Here is a 20,615-nt window from a genome sequence, read left to right on the forward strand (position 1 = left end):
CCATAATCTTAAGGATGAATCAACTTGAATCAAAACTTGTTGACAATTATCGAACGAGATAGTACAAGTTTACAAAGAAATAACAAAAATTCCGATTAATATTGATTACTGTATTAATTGGAACAAGACGCCACCTCTATTCAAAAAATTGGAAAACGTCACGGCGCCAACGCGCACCTAACCACACGGCCCAATCATATAATTCCACGTGTCAAATGCTTCTTACACTGTCACAGCTTTTTCTAACTTACGTGGGATCTAACACGTTCGTTAAATCTCTCTCTCTCTCTCTCTCTCTCTCTCTCTTCACAGTTACACCGATCTAATCGCCGTCACCGATCCCGGCGAACAAACTCCGACGAGAAATCGGAGAACCAACAATTTCAACCACCGCCAATGCTGAATTCGAATTTCGAATCATAACAAAATTCTCAATTCCGTGGAAAAATCAAGAACAGACAGTGTAGTGGAATCTCCAGTTCCATGATCTTCCATCTCCGGCACCGGCGATGAGTTATAAATTCACTTAACTACCAATCGATCTCGCCGAAGCAGAGATTCCTCTTCTCCAGCTTCCGCCGGCGGCAAAATTTCCATTTCGTTCGCAATTTTCCTTCGAAGTTTGAAATTCTTGTTCCGATGTCGTCGAAAGTCGTGTATGAAGGATGGATGGTGAGATATGGCCGGCGAAAAATCGGTCGATCGTTTATTCACATGAGGTACTTCGTTTTGGAGTCACGGTTACTTGCTTATTACAAAAGAAAACCGCAAGATAATCAGGTAGAATTTTCACCGTTACTTCATGATTTTGATTATTTTCATTCGGGTTGGGATACCTAAATTCAGTTAGATTTTCGTTTTTTGATGCAAATTCGATGGTTAAAGTCTTCACTTCATGGAATAATCACTTTTTTAGATAATAATCACTTTATTTCGATATGAAAAGTGAAGGGAATTTGTGAATTTGACTTTTAACTTTTCATAAATTATTATTATGCTTGAGAGTGCTTGAGAGAATATGCTGCTAAAAAACTTGATGATTACGAACTACTTGTTTATTTATTTATTCATTAAGATTTATTAATATTTATTTTTGTGATGTTATTAGGTTCCAATTAAGACACTGCTAATTGATGGAAACTGTAGAGTGGAGGATAGAGGATTGAAGACGCATCATGGACATGTGAGTTCTTCTGATATACTAATCAGAGGAGTTAATCCTAATCATACAATTACAATGGATTATCAGGATTTGATGTAAGTAAACACAATCTTGACGATCCATATATGGTTGTGTGGTCAAGATTATCTCCTCTCGGATCGTTTTATGTTGATATAAGCTGACCCCACTCGGTGGGATAGGGTTTGATAGTTGTTTTTGTTTTATATTGATATGCATTGATAAGCGTTTACTGGATTTTGTACGTATCTAGAGTAGCCCTGTTAGGAAATTGAAAATGCACTAAATGGAATCTAGTAAATTGATGGAGTGAGGTGATGTCAACATGGATTATCTTATGACGTGTAGTCGTGTACAATGTATTCAAATCAGTGTTTTCAAGTCAAATATCCGTCATGGCAGTGTCATGGCCAATTTTATGAAGGATGGCGGCGCCACACTCGGATATGGTGGCGGTCAGTATGCCGGATTTTTGGGTTTCCAGCATGGTCTGCCACCGGCAACACTGATTCAAATTATGGTTGTTTACCACCAATGGCATCTAGTAAAACATTGAAAAAAATGAAATCAGCCTCAATGTAGTAAAGTAATGCTAGACATATGTAATTTTGCACAAACAAACTTTCACCCTATTGTGTGCCATTAGGTTTACAGTTTAGTTATGGAGCTGTGTAGAGTCCCATGAATACCTTCTATGGGAATTTTCTGACTTAAGTTTTTCTTGCATAGATTAAGAAAAGAAAGGAATTCTTTACAAGAAAATATTGTAAAGTAGGAGGTGTATCTTCCTTCAACAAGACATCAAATGAAAAAACAAAATTGATACAATAGCTTTTTAATCTATCTGTGTGACTACCAGAGAAATCCCCTAATCTTTTTTTGTGTGGTAAATGCCAAAGTGAAGCTGAAATCTGTCCTGTCTTGTAGCAAACGTGAGAACATATACTTCTCCTTCAAAATCCAAGCTTTCACATTCAGGTTCCAAAGATGTCAAATGAATGCATAAATTTCTCACTGCTGTAAAACTTTTCTGTCCTTATTCCTCCTCAAACCACTATACCTATTCAAAGTTCAAACAAAATTCTCCAAGCTTCAAGTCCACAAGCAAGTGCCTACTCCAAATATAGCTGGACGCTACAAAATTAAATATGCAGTTTTCCTTGAAATTAAAGAAACACATACGGATACAAAGATACGTCAATAGTCTGTGAACCTGATGTTTATTACTTGCATCGATTTGCACTTGTCCTGTTCAGTACCAGCATTTTGATAAACCCAAACTCTACAAGCTGAGCAACTATGTTTCATTCTGCGATTAGCGATGCTCCAGCTGCTTCAATTTCATAGACAATAATAATTTTATACATGCTATCTGGCAACTCTTTTAGTTTTACTACTTTACATTTACTGGAATGTGATGTATTCCTAGTCATTGTGTAAAGTAGTTAGAAATTCTTATTTTACAGTTGTATATGAACCTTTTTTATTCTCTCGAGCGTTATATATTTTCTTTGCCATTCAAAAAAAAAAAATTCCTATTTTACTGTTAAAATCATGAATGCTTTTAGAAGAGGGGAATGACATGTCAACAATTTTGATTACATATTTTTTTCACTTTCATGTAAAGTTTAATTAAACAATTTGACCACAGGTTTTATTTAAAAGTGGCATATACTGGGTTTTAGTAGTCCTATTTGTAGTTGAAATATAATTTTCTTTAAACCATTTAGAGATTTACTATACTGACAGTGATTTTATTTAGTCCATAATTTTTCCTGCATTTTTTTAGATATGCAGCCCTGTATTTATTTTTTACTTATTTTTGTGTAGATGGTATATGTTTTGTCTGTTTACAACAAGAAAGAAAAGAACCATCGGGTTATGGTGAGTTGATTTTTATCTAATGTACATTTATACTGGTCTATTTATGTTACTTTGTTTTTATTTAGCCTTTTTCATATAATGATTTAACTGTTGCTGACATTTTATAATTTGGGTTGTTGTAGCAGATGGCTGCTTTTAACATCCAAGAGGCCCTAATTTGGAAGGAAAAAATTGAGTATGTCATTGATCAGGTATGTTTCATCAGGGCATAATCCTATTGTATTCATTAAATGTGCATCAATATCTGTGTTCTTAAATTTTTGGATAGACTTTATCTCTCTGATGTAGATTGGTTTAAAAAGAGACAATTTTTTTACATGGATGAAATTGTGATCTTAGTTTTTGTAAATTCATCTTAGTAGGACATGCTTTCCTGTCGTGTAAGTTGATGATAATATTTTTTTTTTTTGGTAAAGAAATTTGATGATAATATGATATTAAACTTAAAATGCATGATGATAATATGATATTAATCTTAAATGCATGCAGCATCAGGGTGCACAACCGTCAAATGGTAACAAATATATTTCTTTTGAATACAAATCTGGGATGGACAATGGGAAGACGGCTTCTTCCTCGGATCGTGAAAGCCAGTAAGTGTTTATGTGCTTTGCTTTTTTCCACTTAATTTTGTAGAAGACTGCTCATGTAAAGAATACCCACTTTTTCTGTCATGTTGTTTCCTATGTGATTGGATTATTCCTGTCCTCCTTAAGATAGTCTTCTCGCATTCCTTTGTCCATTCTCTGGAGATGCAACTGCAGTTATTCAGAAGATTTAATAGATCATGACTTAGCTGTCCTTCGCTCTTTTGTTGCACTGTTAAGCTAGTTCTACTGTATTTAGTTCTGGAATACCATTTTTATCATGCATATCCTCCTCGTATATATTCATAACATACGATATTGTTTTTGGATCCCCAGGTTTAGTGCTCAGGAGGATGAAGATGATGAGCGTCATTCAAATTTGTTAAGGAGGACAACAATTGGAAATGGTCCATTTTGTATCCTTTCTGCTTGTGGGTTTGCAATTGATCTGTTATAATTTATATTTATGCCTTTTCTTTTATGAGCTGCAGGGCCTCCGGAATCAATTTTTGATTGGACGCGAGAAATAGATTCAGATTTGTCAAATCAGAATGTCAATAACCAAGCTTTCTCAAGGAAGCATTGGCGTCTTTTGCAATGCCAAAATGGTATGGTTTCCTGCATTCACTGATAAGATATATCAACCTACTGCTGTGGTGACATAAAAGATGAAGTTATTACTGAGTTGATTTTCCTTCTGACATCGACAGGACTTCGTGTTTTTGAAGAACTTCTTGAAGTTGATTACCTTGTGCGTTATTTTCTGTCCTTTATTTTTCTGGTGTGCTACATTTCTTAGAATATTTTGGAAACACAACCATCTTCTCGTTGGTTCTTTATGTAGCCAAGGAGCTATAGTAGAGCGATGAAGGCAGTGGGAGTTGTGGAGGCCTCTTGTGAAGAAATTTTTGAGCTTGTGATGAGCATGGATGGGACACGGTTTGAGTATGTGTTCTGCATAATTTCCACTTTTTTTATGCTGCTTTGTGTTTGTTGCTGTCATTCTATAATATATTGCAGATTATGTGTTATTCTTATTCCTTTTTGTTTATGGAAAAAATTGTTATGACATGGGAGAAAAATTAGAATTGTCATTTTAAGAGATTGTAAAGCGTCCATCTAATTCTATGTTTAGAGAACTACTTACCTAGTCTTGGACAACCTAGTCAAAGCACCTAAAGTTATGACTAAGGTGCTGATGCAAGTCTCCAAAAGAGATAAGCTATTCTTGGTACCATAGGGGTAGTTCCACTATCTTATCAATAAAGTAATATAACTTCAAAAGCACAGCCATCTGATAGGACGTGGTAATAATCAGTGTATGGAAGAAGGAACAAAAATGGGTGAGATGTAGAGAGAATGCAATATCATCCTCTACGTAACTAATTGCTGAATCTGAATTGGCAAAAGGAGTGGGAGAGGATCTTGTTGTAAGGGGCTATATAACCTGATAACGGGAGTCGTTAGAGGTAGGCTAGGATTAGCTCACACTTTTGGGAGAGATTAGGCATTCTCTAACTGCCTGGGTTGTTTCTCTTTTTTTTAATCACCTCTTTTCCTTTCCAAATCAGAATGTTATCATACTCATACAGGTCTGGAATTTGCTTTAATAAATGAACACAAAACAGTTTCCTCTCTGCTCTTTGCCATTTTTCTTGTACCTGTCCACCGGTATTAGAACTCTTGTTTAAGGGAGACTTGAATGGATACTGCATGAGCTGCAATGGTCTTGAATATGAGAGTTTAAGTTTACAAGAAGGGAGGAAACAAGAGTCAATTCCATTTGAATGAGACTCTTAGAATTTGGGTTGGACCATACCCAACCTTGCAAACTAATTTGTAAGATGAGAGATCCCACTAATAAACACATTTTCAGACCATATCTTATCTAACATGGGACTCCCAACGCACACCCCTCTTGCCCAAGACTTGACATCTGGAGCTTGACCCGAGTTGCCGAATAATGGGTGGTTCAATGAATCTTGGATAAGCTCGGATGCCATCTTATAGTTTGGGTTGGACTTATCTCATGCCTACAAAAATGACTTCTATGGCTAGGGATGCCTTATAAACACATTTTTAAGCTATATCTTTTTCAATTTGGGACTCAACAAAGATAAAGTGAATCTTGTATGGTGATGATCTATAATTCTGCAAATATTTTATCCCTGAATTTGTAAGCTTCTCGTTATTTGCATTGTTGCAGATGGGATTGCAGTTTCCAGGAAGGTAGGTTAGTTGAGGAGGTGGATGGGCATACAGCAATTCTTTATCACCGACTTCAGCTGGACTGGTTCCCAATGTAAAGATAATCTAACATCTCCATCATTGATAATAATTTGTAGTTTATACTTTAGTTAACTTGATCATTCTTTTTGCATAAATGGACATAAACGTCTTCCGCAATAGAACCAAATTTTCTTGTAATATTTTAATATTAATTTTCTGAATAAATTTCAAACATGTAGACTTATATCTAGATCTCCTATTAAAATATGAATTGTTTTTTGTACTTGTGAAAGCATGATTCAGGACTGTTTAAACTATCTGAAAAATGGGTGTACATCCAGAGAGTAATTAATTATATTGATCCAATGTCATGTGTTCATTGTGGCAGGTTTGTGTGGCCCCGTGATCTTTGTTATGTACGTTACTGGCGTCGAAATGATGATGGAAGTTATGGTAGGAAATTTGTTTTTTTCCGCTCAAAGTTTTCAGTTTATGCGACGGCACTGGTTTAGAACTGGAAAATATTAAATGAAAAGTGAATAATTTATTATATATTCTATTTTGACGCAACAATAATTTGTTATATTGGGAACTCAGAATATTGAATAATTTCCTTTTTGAAGTAATTAAAAACATTTAGTAGAAGGTTTTATATGTTCCTTAGTACATGTTATCATCCCCTGTATTATTATTTTTGTCGGTTTATTTGTATTTCTTCTTTATGCAGTTGTTTTATTTCGCTCTAGAGAACATGATAACTGTGGTCCACAACCAGGGTGTGTTCGGGCACATATCGAGAGTAAGATTTCTTTTTGATCTGATTCCATCCTTCAAAGTTCAAGAGAAAAGTCTATATTTTCTAGGGGTCTCGATGTCGTCAATAGAATGGGATTATGCAGATGTCCACTCTTGCGTTTTGCTAATAGTTGTTATAAGGGCGTTGGCTCTTTTGACTTTGGTAGACTGAGCAGCTTGGCTTTTTTGTGCCTTGACTGTACCTTCTATTTTCTGCTTTTGAGGATATTGTCTTTTGACCTTCCACTCCAAGTGTTTGTATCAATTACTAAAAAGGTGGATATTGCAAGCATATGAAAACCATCAAATCTTAAATCCTAAAACCAATTGGTTTTTGTTTGGCTTTATGCAACTGTCATTAAAATATTCGGACATTTGTTTCAAGTTGTTTAAATCCATTCCTGGGAATAAGTTTCCTAGTAGTATAAGGATGGGAATCCTATTCTTATGTAGGTTTTGAAAAAGTGTTTGACTAACATTTATAGGAATACCCTTGGGAATCATTTATTAGAGTGGGGTGCAGGGGTGATCATAGGAATTAAAAAAAAGCCATCCCTTGGGAATGAAAACTATGGGAATGTGAAGCTATTTTTTCTCTGGAATCTTTTATATGCAGGAATAATTTTTTAACCTTGTAACAAATATTGCAATACTCATTCTCTACCCATATATTTTTCGGGAATGCATTTAAATGACTTGAAACAAACACAGCGTATCATTTTAATTAATATACAATCTCCTTACCTTCATAGATGAAAATTGTCAATGAAATTTCATGGGTCTAAAAGTTGGTTTGTATAGGTGGAGGATATAACATCTCCCCCTTAAAACCTCGAAATGGGAGGCCCAGGACACAAGTTCAGCATCTTATGCAGATTGATCTGAAGGGTTGGGGAGTGAGTTATATACCGTCTTTCCAGCAGCATTGTCTCCGCCAAATGTTAAATAGTGTGGCTGGTGAGTTGATTTTCTTGTATGTGATATAGAGTTTTCTTATGGAATGATAATGACATCCCTTCTGTATCATCAGTTTTTCATACCTCTCTTTACACACACACGTACATGTATGGATGAAAGTAAATAGAAAATATCGGAATGGAGGTTGCCCAATTTTATATGATTTGTGGGAGGGCATGCTTTACAATGAGTAGTTTCAAATGCTGGATCTTTTCTCTCTCTACAGGTTTACGTGAATGGTTTGCCCAGTCAGATGAAAGGAATGCTCCTCCACGAATTCCTGTCATGGTTAATATGTTCTCAACATCTGTTACTTCAAAGAAGAGTCAGAAGACAAATGATATTTCCGTTAACTCTACTTCTCTCGATCAAAATGCTGCAAATAGAAATTCTGTTTTGATGGATGAATATTCAGATGACGATGAGGATTTTCAAATAGCAGAATCAGATCAAGATGTATTATTTGCATTCCCTCATTTATAGTGTTGGTGCATTCCCTCATTTATAGTGTTGGCATTTTCTTTATAAACACTAAGTGTGAATATTTAATATTTCAGGCATTCCAAATTGGTCTTGAGAGTGATGTTAGAAAAACAGGTAGCTGCTTGCTATACCTAGTTTTAATATAATATAATAATACTATAATGATAATACATGGGCATGAAGCATCTGCATACAGCGATGCAAGCACATGACCTAGGCTTGATTATATCTAATCATAAATTATTTCTGAACTGAAGCCTTGGATGAAGAGCCCGATGATGAGATTGACTTATCTTCCTTTTCGGGTAATTTACGCCGAGATGATCGTGATAATGCTCGGGATTGCTGGAAGATATCTGATGGAAGTAACTTTAGAGTCAGAAGCAAGCATTTTTGCTATGACAAGTCAAAGGTCTTCTATTGTTCTTTCACCTTTCCCAAATCAAATTTATCATTGTTTCGGTGTATTCTGATTCCTTTATGGTGAACTGTGAAGGCTCCTGCAGGAAAACATCTAATGGATCTTGTTGCGGTTGACTGGTTTAAGGACTCAAAAAGAATGGACCATGTGGCTAAGCGTCCTGGTTGTGCAGCACAAGTGAGAATTAGAACCTTGTCTATATTATTTTACTTTATTAGAGTGAAGCTGAACTAGAGAGAGAAAGAAATCTGTTATGTATTGATTGTAATTGTGATTGATACAAAGAGAATGAGCAACATCATTTTATATATACTGTGAGCTTAACCTACACTACTGTAACTAACTGAAGGTTAGTTACAGTGACCTGGCAGACAGCTGGCAACAACTGGCATAGACTAAGCAGTATCGCTGGCATACACAGTGAGCTCAGCAAACTGAATACAAAGAATATTTGAACTAGAAAACTAATCTATTCTTACACTCCCCCTCAAGCTCAATGGGACTGTGCTGTATGCAATGCAGTTACACTGAGCTTCTCTCTGAACTCCAAAAACTTAGCTGAGGAGAGAGGAACTGGTAGAGAAAAGGGAACAGCCAGCTCTGTGAGCAGAGTCTGCACCCATAAGACTTTAGCTGTAGTTTGGGCTAAACTACGGTACTCAGCTTTTGTACTGGAGCGTGCCACCACAGTTTGCTTGCGAGACCACCAAGATATGAGGTTAGCGCCCAGATAAACAGCTGAATCTGAGGTTGAATGCCTATCATCTGGGTCAGCAGCCCAGTCAACATCACAATAAGTAGAGAGAGAGAACGGTTGATGCAGAGAAACTGGTTGAAACGAGGCCATAATGCAGAGTGCTTCTTAGATAGCGCAGAATTCATTTCACAGCTTACAAATGAGGTTTAAGAGGAAGTGACATGAACTGGCACACCATGTTCACAGAGTAACTAATATCAGGTCTGGTAATGGTGGTGTATTGAAGAGCAGCAACCACTGACCTATAGTGAGAAGCATCGAGAGTTTAGCGTTCGAGACCATAGGAGTTGTAACTGGGTTGGCATCACTCATATCAGTTCTGGAGAGGTAACTAGTAACTAGTATCAAGTCTGGTAATGGTGGTGTATTGAAGAGCACCAACCACTGACCTATAGTGAGAACTGAGAAGCATCAGCAAAAGACAAACCCAGTTATAGAGAGTTTAGTGTTAGAATAGAGACCACAGGAGTGGTAACTGGGTTGGCATCACTCATATCAGTTTTGGAGAGGAGGTCACTAATATATTTAGCTTGAGTAAGAAGTAAACTACCATTGGGCTGATGCTTAATTTCTAAGCCCAAAAAATAATCCAAACTGCCAAGTTGCTTAAGAGCAAAAACGTGATGAAGCTTATGAGTGATTTTCTGAATGAGAGAGGAAGAGTTACCTGTGATGAATCCACATAAATCAAAATATAGACTGTGTCACCTTGATGTGTCTAGGTAAACAGAGAAGTATCACACTCATAAGCAGGTTACTGTATAGGGAAATGACTCAGCTGTCTGCCAGGTTACTGTATCACAGATTCAGTGCTTTTAACTAACCTTCTCACTCTAGCTTTTGAGTTTGAGTTGGGCCTAATCCAAATTTTAACATGGTATTAGATCTATTTTGGAGTTCTTATCGTTCAGACTCTAGATGTCAAATAGCGAGTGTGATAACATGTTTGGGGTCTTCGTTATCGGGTCACCATTTGTTCATGTTACAGCTGTCCAATCCTAGGATTGAGGGTGTGTTGAGATTCCTCATTGACTAGAGATGTGGTTAAAGGTTGGACAATCCTCAACTCTTGAACAATCTTTTGTAGTCGAGTTAGATCTAATCCAAATTCTATGACCTTTATTAAAAGCACGATATGATACAGGGCACATCCTCACTTTTTTGGAAATTATTATCGAAACCATTCTTTTTCCTTTGCATTTTGTTTTTTCTTCAAGACATAATTAAAATTATTCATAAAAATTGGATCCATGAACCAAATTTTATTGTTGTTGAATACCTTTCAGCCTGCCTAACACACTATCCCACAGGGCTTCTCCTTGTCATCAATGCAAGGTTGCTTTAGGTGGTGAACACTACATGGAACATGTACATTTTTATACTGTTGTTCTGTTTCATTAAATGTTCAATAACTTCAAAACAGCACACACCAGCATGTCGTTTAAACACCTCATTGCAGGCCAAGACATAGCTCACCCACCTGGCCACCCATCTGTGATAGAAACACAGATTAAGGGGGACCCTTTTTTTTTCTTAAATAGGAGGGTTATCAGTTGTAATAAGCGCGACCTTAATGTGGTGAATTTAATTTCCCTTATACTATTTATAATTTATTCAAGTTATTGGTGTCTGTTAGTGTTTTTTTTATATATATTTTATTTTATTTTATATTTTATTTTCGTTGAGGCTTTTGCTGACAAATGGACCTTTTCTTTTTGGTGTCTATGCAGGTTGCGTCTGAAAAAGGATATTTCTCCATTATCATCAATGTTCAGGCAAGTTTTTCAAATAATATAACTAAGAATAAACTTTGAACTACAAAATTTTGAAGTAAATGTGTGTTGTGTGGCTGCAGGTGCCAGCTTCATCACATTACAGTATGGTATTTTATTTTGTGACCAAGGAGTTAGTTCCTGGAACACTCTTGCAACGCTTTGTTGATGGTGATGACGAATTCCGAAACAGCAGGTTAAAGCTCATCCCATCAGTCCCAAAGGTATTCATTTAATATTGTCATCACTAGATTGGGCAACTTTCACTACTTCCAGTGAGTTAATTATATAATTTGTGACTGTCAAACACATTCTTGTGATGGCTGTATTTGTACTCTGCCAATTATTTCTTGCATTAACTATTTTTCTTTTTTATTTCTTAGTTTCTCCATATGGTTAATTTGGAGTATGTTACAAGCAAGGTTTGACATCAACTTGTGTGTTATTGTGTGTTTCCTTTGGAGGGGATGAGGAGAAGGGTATAACTTAACTTGGGAACTCAATTGAGTTTTTCAGTCTGAGAAACAATCAAATGCTTATTGAAAAAATGCTATCACTATCACAACAAAATTTTGCTTTATATGCTGCAACAGATAAAAGTAAAAATGTAAAACTAGTTCAATAGTCCAGAACAAGATTCATAAATTTTATAGTTTCTACTCTTACTGCAATACATAAGTAAGAAGCACTCTATAAATGTTCAGTTCATGGTTTGGCAAATGTTTAGATGGACTTAGCATTCCAGTGCATAGCTTAGTAAAGTAATTTAGAAAAGATAGATCAAATATAGGTTGGCTGAGTTTGTTGGTTATAACAGATTTTGGAATGGGCTCTCCTTTCAGGCTTATGCTTTTAATAGAATGTTTTCATAAATGCCAGGACAAAGAATCATGTAGAAGTAAAGTAAGCTTGAGTGTAAGTTAATGGTTGGGTTGGATAGTTTTCTTTCATATCCACCTCATCATGAGAATAAAAATTTAGCAAAACATAAAAATGTCCTTTCCCTTGAAATCAGTAATGCTCAGGATAACTTGTAATATATATAAACATATCATATGGCCGAGTTCACTTTCCCAGGGTTTAACTTTACAACCTTTAAATTGGATGCACGGCGAGTTATAATATGGCACTTCATGCTACAACTACATTGCATACATGTTTTGGCCGGGCTCAATCCACATGTCTAAATCATTTATCACCATATTTTTTGTTTCATAGAGTAGGACTCCCCTTCATTTTTCCCACAATTTTTTGCTATGCTTTTTTTTTTTTCCCTCTATTTGTAATTATAACTACCGTCTTTTTTGCTAAAAGCCAGAGAAACAAGTATATGTTATATGCTTCTTGATTGTTATTGATTTTCCAACTAAAAAATGCAGGGTTCATGGATTGTACGCCAAAGTGTTGGGAGCACTCCTTGTTTATTGGGAAAGGCAGTTGATTGCAACTATATTCGTGGTCCTAAGTATTTAGAAGTAAAATTTCATTAACTTTACCTTCACATTTTTGCCTATTCTTGTTGTACGAAGCTTCCCACTAATGAATGGCGTATGTTCCCTAACTTGTTTGTTATGATCTAATCAAATAACTTTTGTCTGTAGGTTGATGTTGATATTGGTTCTTCTACTGTTGCTAATGGAGTTTTGGGGCTTGTTATTGGTGTGATTACAACACTGGTGGTTGATATGGCTTTTCTTGTACAGGTATGTTTTTTATGGTGTAGATATCATAGGCTAGTAATGAACGTCTAAGCAAGTCGTAGGATTTAAATGGGAGTGTAATTGGATAGACCTATTTAACTGTTGCATTCAGTGGAAAAATTTCAGTGTTCATGTTTTAAAAGTATAATGACTTGGATTCACATATAATGAAATACTTGATTTTTGTTGATTTTCTTTTTGAAGAAAGATTTTAGTTGAATTCACTTCTGATGACTGTGGGTCCTTAATATTGCTGATTGTGTAGACCTTCAAATCGAGAACAAATCTGCCTTACCATTTCCCCTAATTTTCCCAAATTGTTTTGCTTGTCACCGCATGTGCTAGGAGTTATAAATACTTAATTTTAACTTGTGGAGGATTTTATTGGTGGAACGAAAAATTATTTTATATAAAGTTGTTGTCATGTGACTGTAAGGTCACGGGTTCAAGTCCTGGAAACAGCCTCTTGTGTAAAAACAGGGTAAGGCTGCGTACAATACACCAAATGGTGGGACCCCTTCCCGGACCCTGCGTATGCGGGAGCTTCAGTGCACCGGGTTGCCCTTTTTTTTTTATTGTAGTGTTACTACTATGCACGGGAATGTGTTTGGGATGTAAAATTTGTAATTTGTTATGAGGAAGTGCTTGACAAGTTCAAACATGGGAATTATTTTGACAATGAAATTGTTGACAGTTAATCCATGTCTTTTGAGTTATATTGCGAAATCTTGACAAGATTGTTACAATTAACAGGGAAATACTCCTGATGAGTTGCCCGAGAGGCTTATTGGAGCTGTTCGAATTTCTCATTTAGAGCTCAAAACTGCGGTAGACCCAAAACTGGATCCAGATCCATCATTATGACAAGACCAAATCTTTTCTATTGTTCTTTTATACAGAATCATTTGTTTGCAATACGCTCTTGTATAATTTTTCATCTCCTGGGATGTAGGTTCATTGTTTTCATATTGGTTCTTTCTTTCTATGATATATTAAAAGGAAAATTTTCTTCTCTTTCTCTGTTTTAATTTTGTAATTATTTAGTTCAGGTTCAAGCTGGTATAGGATCTGTATTTTGTCAACATATTCATATTCGATTTTGGAATATATTTCATCTGATAATGAAGTATCACCATAGTCTTAAAACTGTCTTAGTTGTGGAAAATTTTGTTCTCTTTATTATTATTATTGACTATGTATTGAATCTGAATCAATTCCATTAATTCTTTCCTGATAAACCAGTGACATTTTTTACTGATCGCAGTGAAAAATCAGCGCCGATGATAAAAATTTGGAATTCTTGTAGTCGCATGGTAGTAAAATTTGTTAACATTGTCTCTGAAATATGTTAATTTAATAATTTTTAATTTGAAGACAACGGTTGAAAGGTTTTAAAGTAGTAATAATGCACCAATACTAGGATATCAGGATTCAGGACTCGAAACTAAATTCATTCTAGCAAAAGATTTTATACCCATTTTCTGACTAATTTATTTATATGAATTAAACTAGATTAAGTTGATTGTAAATCTTTATAGTGGGGACATAGGGCCGTCTGTCTACTATGTCTATAGAGAAGTTTGAGCAAAGGAACCTAAACAAATCTCTGTTTGATAAAATCCGTAAAAGCATCTAAAGCAGCTACCGAACTTCTTGGAAACCCACTCCAAAACTTAGCACTAAGAACCTCAGCAGTTTTCTTCATTTCTTCATCACCCATCAACCTCTCTATTCCCATAACTATTTCATCCTTGCCCACCTTTTCAGATAGATCATTAGAGACCATATAACCCACCCTAAGACTACTCACCACCAACTTGGCATTATGGTATTGATCACCCCTGATAGGCCAAGCCAACAATGGAATCCCACGTCCAATAGCCTCAATCGTCGAATTCCAACCACAATGTGATAAGAATCCACCTGTTGATGTGTGACTCAGTATCAACAGTTGTGGTGCCCATCCTCGTATTATCAAACCTCTATTCCCAACTCTTTTATCCAATCCATGAGGAAAATATCCTTCTGCTTTAGGTATTCCTAAACCGGGTTCTCCTCCCAATCGAGGAGGACCTGGTCTACCCGAGCCGGTTTGAACCACCCATATAAACGGCTGCTCACATGACTCCATTGCTTGGGCTAGTTTCGTATACTCTTCCATTGTGGGACCCACCTCACTACCAAACGACACGTATAAAACTGAGCTATGTGGCTTCAAATCTAACCACTGGATCACTTCCTCCTCGGTGACGCTGGACAACCGGTTCGACCTAAAATCACGATCGTGGATAATTGAACCAGATGATTTCCAATACTGCTCTGGCAAAAGTGGTCCAACACCCCATACTGGTTTTTTAACATGGTTCGCGATGTAGTTAATAAATGGACGCTCTAGATCATCACATGTGTTGATCATTAATGCTATTGTTTCTTGTATCTCACCCAGCCACGGTGGTTGCCCTCCAAGTTTAGGTGGACCCATCTTACTGGGCCCACATTCACGTGGAGGTGGAGGAATGCCATGTTGCGGAGGAGGAGGAGGAGGGTCGTGAAGATGTTGTTTTAGGTCAGAGTAGGTAAGCGCCATGTCATCAGGTAATCCGGAAAGAAAACAAATTTCACCGTATTTCAAATCTAAGGGTTGTGCTTTCCATGTTGCGAGCTCCATGGCGGCAGAGCATGCGCCTGAGGTGAAGAATGCCACCGTAGGAATTTCAAATTTCTTGAAAACATCGTTCGACCAACTCATCATGACATCGACGATGGCACAAACAGGTCGGGTTGGTCGAGGGTAGTTAGAGAAAATGTTTTGGAGCCCTTTAGTAAGCTCGTCATGGTGGTGTTCCGGTGAAGGAGGTGGGGGTTGTGATGGGATCAGGGTAAGTTGAAAGAGAGGGTGTTGACGGAGAGAAGAGGGAATGGAGGTGGCAAGGGTGGAGGAGATGAGAAGAGTGACGTGAAAGTTTGTGGAAGTTAAGTGGTTGCATAGTTGGAAGCATGGTAAAAGATGGCCTTGTCCGAAGAATGGCAGTATGCAAATTTCTCGAGGCATTTTGGTTCTGAAGGTATCAATGGATGGATATATGTTGTAGTTGCAGAGTGTGAGATGAGGGTTTCATTTAATTTATAGTAGTACTATAAAATATTGGTTACCGTATAGCATAGGATTCAACAAGAAAAACATCATTTGACTGTTAGGTTGGACTTGTAGATGAGCTGACAGACTTTATATGTGCAATTATGGATGTACTGCTTTTTAGTTTAGCTACAACCAATAAGAGGAAGGAAGGAGTAACTGTTACTTGTATTGCAAGTTATTACTCTATAGTTGAAGGTGGACAAAGCTTCACCCTACCTATAGGCTATAGGTATATATTTTCTTATTTTCAATTTCATCACTCAAATGAATTAAGTTTTGCTGACATATAATTATATTATGTCAAGTAATATATTACAAACTAAATAATAACACATGCTAGTATTCTAACACAAAAGAAGTGATTTGATCAATAGGATTGATTCAGTGATTGTTGAGTGTTGAAAAATTCTGTACAATAAATACACAAACACAGACTGAAAACTTGTATTGCTCAGATGAATTTCCAAACTGTACAGCAACAAACATGGTAGCTTTTAAAAATACACCACTTTAGTACTGCAAAGGCGCCATTTCTTTGACAATCGCAACTTCAACCCTTCGTTAATCAGATGCCAACCGCAGACTCTCCGAAGAAGCCGGAGACCAACCCCTGTTCGTTTATTAGTACATAAAATTTCATAACTTTATTTTCATTAATTAATCTTTCTTCATTCAGAGACAAGAAGGGACTGTGAGCTGTTTCTATAGACATGTTAGGGCCTTGGTTTTCATTTTCATGTTTTGTTTTCAGTTTTAGTTACAAAAATGACATGTTATTTTCACTTAGTTTTCTGCTTCCAAAATAATGTTTTGAAAACAATGTGCCATTTTTGTAACTAAAATTGAAAAGATAATGTTTTCTGAAACCAAACAGAACCTTAAGCTAATGCCAATGTTAGTCCGAGGCATATAAATTAAGATTAAGACTAATGTAGCTCTGAAAAGTAAAAGACACCATGCTAGTGGATTCACCAAGTAATTAAGGACACACACAAAGGAAGCAGGAATTTCTTACCATTACTATTATTACTGAAACTGATACATCAATTTTTCGGAAGAATCTCAAGGGCAACTTCTTTGAGAGATGGCATAGTATCCTGCTGATATAGACAGACATATTTACTACTCCCCATTCTTCTCAGGACCTTCCAGGGTCCTGGATAGCACCTACATAAAATTTGATAAACACACTTGAGTCAAGACACAACTCATAAAAAAATGAGTTTCATAAGACGTTTCACTAAGCCAAATAGAGTCTAGATATCACCAAATTTCACTGCATACATATCCAAGCAAGATATTAACATTTCCCAAATTATCACATGACAAGCATTACAGCATGACTTTTTCGAGAAAAGAAACTGATTAAGTTAATTAGCTAACAGACCTGAAAAGTATTCCTCTATCGCGACCCTTGAAATTATGAATGTAATACACAGTTTCCATGGAAGGTAGAAAGGACTTCGTAAGTCCAGCAAGCTTTGGGTAAAAGAACGGTGGATAATCTTGATCCATTCAAGGATTACTATTTTCTGAAAGGAGATTGAGACTTGCTAATAAAAATAGTTTTCCCAAAATCTCATCTTTGACTCCTCATTTCTTAATCACCACCAAACAAATACTTATGCAAGAAAATAATTCTTAATAAATATCTGCATAATTTTGCAAAAGGATACACCCAGATCTGATACGGTCGATTTCTCCATTGAAAATGATCAGTTTCCGTTCAGTGTTCACGACAGCTTCTTTGTAAAGTTCTTCCACAACAAGCATTTCTGAAATACAATGAACCAATAATCATGAACCAGAAACTTCCGTCCATTGTTTATATTAAAGATAACGAAGGAAGTTTGGATCTACCGTTGACATTGAAATATGGGTAGGCTACTACAAAAAGTTCATCCTCTGCCTTCACTCTGTCCGACATTTTTACTTTCTCAACAAAACCAAAATCTTGAAAAAATGAAGGCTTTGTCAGATAGTCCAACTTAAAAGAAGCTCCACTGAAGGCCGATTGTCTTGCAAAGTCTACTTCATTAGCTTCTGGAAAAAACTGATTTTTACAAGGTTGAACATCAATTTCAACTGCAAGTTATGAAGAAGTGTTGCGCAATAAAAATTTTCTTATGACCATCTCTCCAAAACTAGACAAAATTTTGAGTGATTGCAATAGCTTTGTAAAAACTGCACATGAAGAAAGATAGCACATACATATATGCAGTGCTATCAAATAGCAGCTATAGATGCGCTATAGCACTGTAGTGAAGCAGAATTTGAACAAACCATTGTTTTCCGTGATTTGTAATTGACAACGCAGCAGAAATGTGAATGTTGTAAATATTTGGACTAATCAAACTATCAACAAACTTCATCCTCGATGATGAAATCTAGGCTTAAGGGTGAGCAAGTAGTGTACCGATCATAATGGATGCTCGTATCATATGCTATGAGTAGGAGTTACAAAACAAGAGACTTGAAACTAACGATAGATCGTATCCTTTTAACCAAAATCAACTTCCAATTTAAGTGAAAGAAAAGCAAGGAGCACAAACAATTTTTTTACAAGTAGTGTAGATAGGCCTTTTCATTTCATCAAGAAAGGAATACTGGGAGCATAAAGAAGAACGGTGCTCTAAATCAAGAAAATTACTATTCTTGTTCGCGTGATTTTCTCTGCAGAAATGGAGAGGTCGCAAAATTCACGAATCAATTGCATGCTTCCGGTCATCTCTATTCCACCTTCACCATCACCTGTGATATAATCAGTGAGATGAATCAAGTTGCATATATAATTTGAAACAACTGTAGCCCAAAAAAACCAGGAAATGAAATATATAGGACCTGGTACGGATTCGAGTCCAGCTGTGGGAAACTCAATCTCCTGTTTAAGATCGTTGTTCATTATAGGCCTTATACAAGATTTTCTCCTCAGTTTGTAGTGTGTAACTTTCAGTCTTAATTACTAATACAAATATTATTAGATATAACTCACCATTAGCTGTTTGTTATCTTTCATGGCCAATTCCACTGCAACTCTAGCCTGTCGGAAATACACCAATTTTAGTGCTTTATTAGCATGCTTCTGAGTGCACATGATAGAAAACCAAGGTTTTAAAAAACAGTTCGATCAACCCCTGCGACATCAAAGTTTTTCATGCCTTTTTACTACATCACACATTATTCCTATTTGACCACAATTTTCTGTAGTATACGATCTCGTCACGATTTGAAATGTTGACAGAAACAATAAATTATATCCCTTTAAATTTAAAGTATTGGGGTATATTTGGATTGACTTATTTAAGCTCTTATAGTGCCATAAACGCGCTTATGAAAACAACTTATGACATTCCCTTAAGCTGTTTTCAGCTTATTTTCGTAAGCTCTCAACGATAGCTTATACACAATTTGACTTTTTCGATAAAAAAAAAAAATAATTTTACCTTTCTTTATCTTTTGTTATAGAAATAACTTATCCATAAGCACTTTATAATAAGTTTTTAATTAAGCTACTTATCTAAATAAGACCAAAATGGTTCAATAAAAAAAATACATTTTAACCCAAGTTAATACTCTCCACAATACCGATATAACCAAACCCCCATTGTGACCATGGTTTTCAATGTCTACAACATTGCGACCGCAGTTATAAATTCCACCCTCTTCAAGTATCAGGGTATGTTTGAATTGGCTTATTTAAGCTAACCTAGTGGCATAAACACTTGTAAGACTCTTTGAAAGAACATGTTGGAAATTCCGCCTTTATTGTGGTCCGTCCCTAGGCCTTGTGTTGCCTTTGAGGGGTGGAATGTTGGCTTTGAGGGGGTGGATTTAATCCCACATTGATTAGATAAGACTCTTGATAAAAGTTTAAAACAGGAGGCAATCTTCACTTTATGAGTTAATTTTGGTCCATGGAAACAACTTAACGTCTGTGGAAACAACTCAAGATATGTCTATGAAACCATTTTCAGCTTGTTTTATAGCTCTCAACGATAGCTTATAATACAATTTCAGTTTTTTTTTTAATGATAATTAAGCGCTAATGCTATAAGGACTTAATTGAGCTATTTTTCCAAAGAGAACCTAAATGTTCAATAAAGTTATATTTTGACTCAAATTATCACTCTACACAACACTGATACAACTAAACTCCAACTACATTTGTCCATCAATATTAAAACTCAACATTGCAATGAAGCAAAAAATTCAATCAAATCATAGATAATGAAACACTAACTTGTTCCAGAAGCTCAGAGTAATCAAAAGGAAAAGGAACATCAGTCTGAACAGAAGCATTGCCATCACCAGAAGCTGAAACAGAAGAACATATAGCTAATTTTCTACTTGTAGGTACCATTGAAGGAGCAGTGATCCCTCCAATTCTGATAAACCCACCATTTTTAAGAGAAAAAGTTTCCAACTTGAGAACCTAGAGAATCAGAAAAGCAATAGAGTATGAGAACTGATTGAAGACATTTTTGAAGGAAAATAGTAAGTGTAAGAAGTTGTTAATACCGTTGAAGATGGGAGGAAAGAGGGTGTTATTATTGGAGAAAAAGAGAACATGATTGTTGTGGTGTGGATAGAACCATTTACAACATGCACCTCTCATATTAAGTGCTAAGTCTAGCACATTTAATGGTCAAAATCAAAGTCAAAGGACTAGAACAAAACACAAAATGAAAAATCAAATGTCTCATAGCTGCTA

The 20,615-nt window shown here is 36.0% G+C and overlaps 3 protein-coding genes across 4 annotated transcripts; 1 reads left to right on the plus strand and 2 right to left on the minus strand.

The window, feature by feature from the left end:
- Nucleotides 1-275: 275 nt before the first annotated feature.
- EDR2 (ENHANCED DISEASE RESISTANCE 2) lies at nt 276-13,911 on the plus strand. 2 transcript variants are annotated; one of them, XM_085713982.1, is made up of 22 exons: nt 276-780; nt 1,109-1,183; nt 3,011-3,064; nt 3,187-3,255; nt 3,554-3,657; nt 3,988-4,058; nt 4,143-4,259; nt 4,362-4,402; nt 4,496-4,596; nt 5,858-5,953; nt 6,269-6,333; nt 6,608-6,679; nt 7,477-7,632; nt 7,859-8,088; nt 8,190-8,229; nt 8,373-8,527; nt 8,612-8,713; nt 11,024-11,068; nt 11,149-11,289; nt 12,445-12,540; nt 12,667-12,768; nt 13,519-13,911. In XM_085713982.1, the coding sequence occupies exons 1-22, from the start codon at nt 640-642 to the stop codon at nt 13,627-13,629; spliced, it is 2,184 nt and encodes a 727-aa protein (XP_085570108.1). In that variant the 5' UTR covers nt 276-639; the 3' UTR covers nt 13,630-13,911. The 2 variants fall into 2 exon arrangements, with proteins under 2 accessions (XP_085570108.1, XP_085570109.1); XM_085713983.1 differs by having other exon boundaries at nt 3,190-3,255.
- A 284-nt stretch (nt 13,912-14,195) lies between these two features.
- On the minus strand, nt 14,196-15,878 carry LOC146920556 (putative UDP-glucosyl transferase 73B6). The gene has a single exon (XM_085713984.1). It carries the CDS (start codon nt 15,815-15,817, stop codon nt 14,360-14,362), a length of 1,458 nt encoding a protein of 485 aa, XP_085570110.1. The 5' UTR covers nt 15,818-15,878; the 3' UTR covers nt 14,196-14,359.
- A 291-nt stretch (nt 15,879-16,169) lies between these two features.
- LOC146920557 (LOW PSII ACCUMULATION protein (DUF1995)) lies at nt 16,170-20,491 on the minus strand. The gene is made up of 10 exons (XM_085713985.1): nt 20,423-20,491; nt 20,145-20,336; nt 18,897-18,944; nt 18,746-18,785; nt 18,555-18,655; nt 17,765-17,957; nt 17,581-17,679; nt 17,292-17,409; nt 16,920-17,071; nt 16,170-16,514 (listed from the first exon to the last, which is right to left on the minus strand). The coding sequence occupies exons 1-9, from the start codon at nt 20,471-20,473 to the stop codon at nt 16,948-16,950; spliced, it is 966 nt and encodes a 321-aa protein (XP_085570111.1). The 5' UTR covers nt 20,474-20,491; the 3' UTR covers nt 16,170-16,514; nt 16,920-16,947.
- Nucleotides 20,492-20,615: the final 124 nt, after the last annotated feature.

Source organism: Medicago sativa, chromosome 5 (assembly GCF_051527215.1).
Source record: "Medicago sativa cultivar Bolivia chromosome 5, Bolivia_mono, whole genome shotgun sequence".
NCBI lineage: Eukaryota > Viridiplantae > Streptophyta > Magnoliopsida > Fabales > Fabaceae > Medicago > Medicago sativa.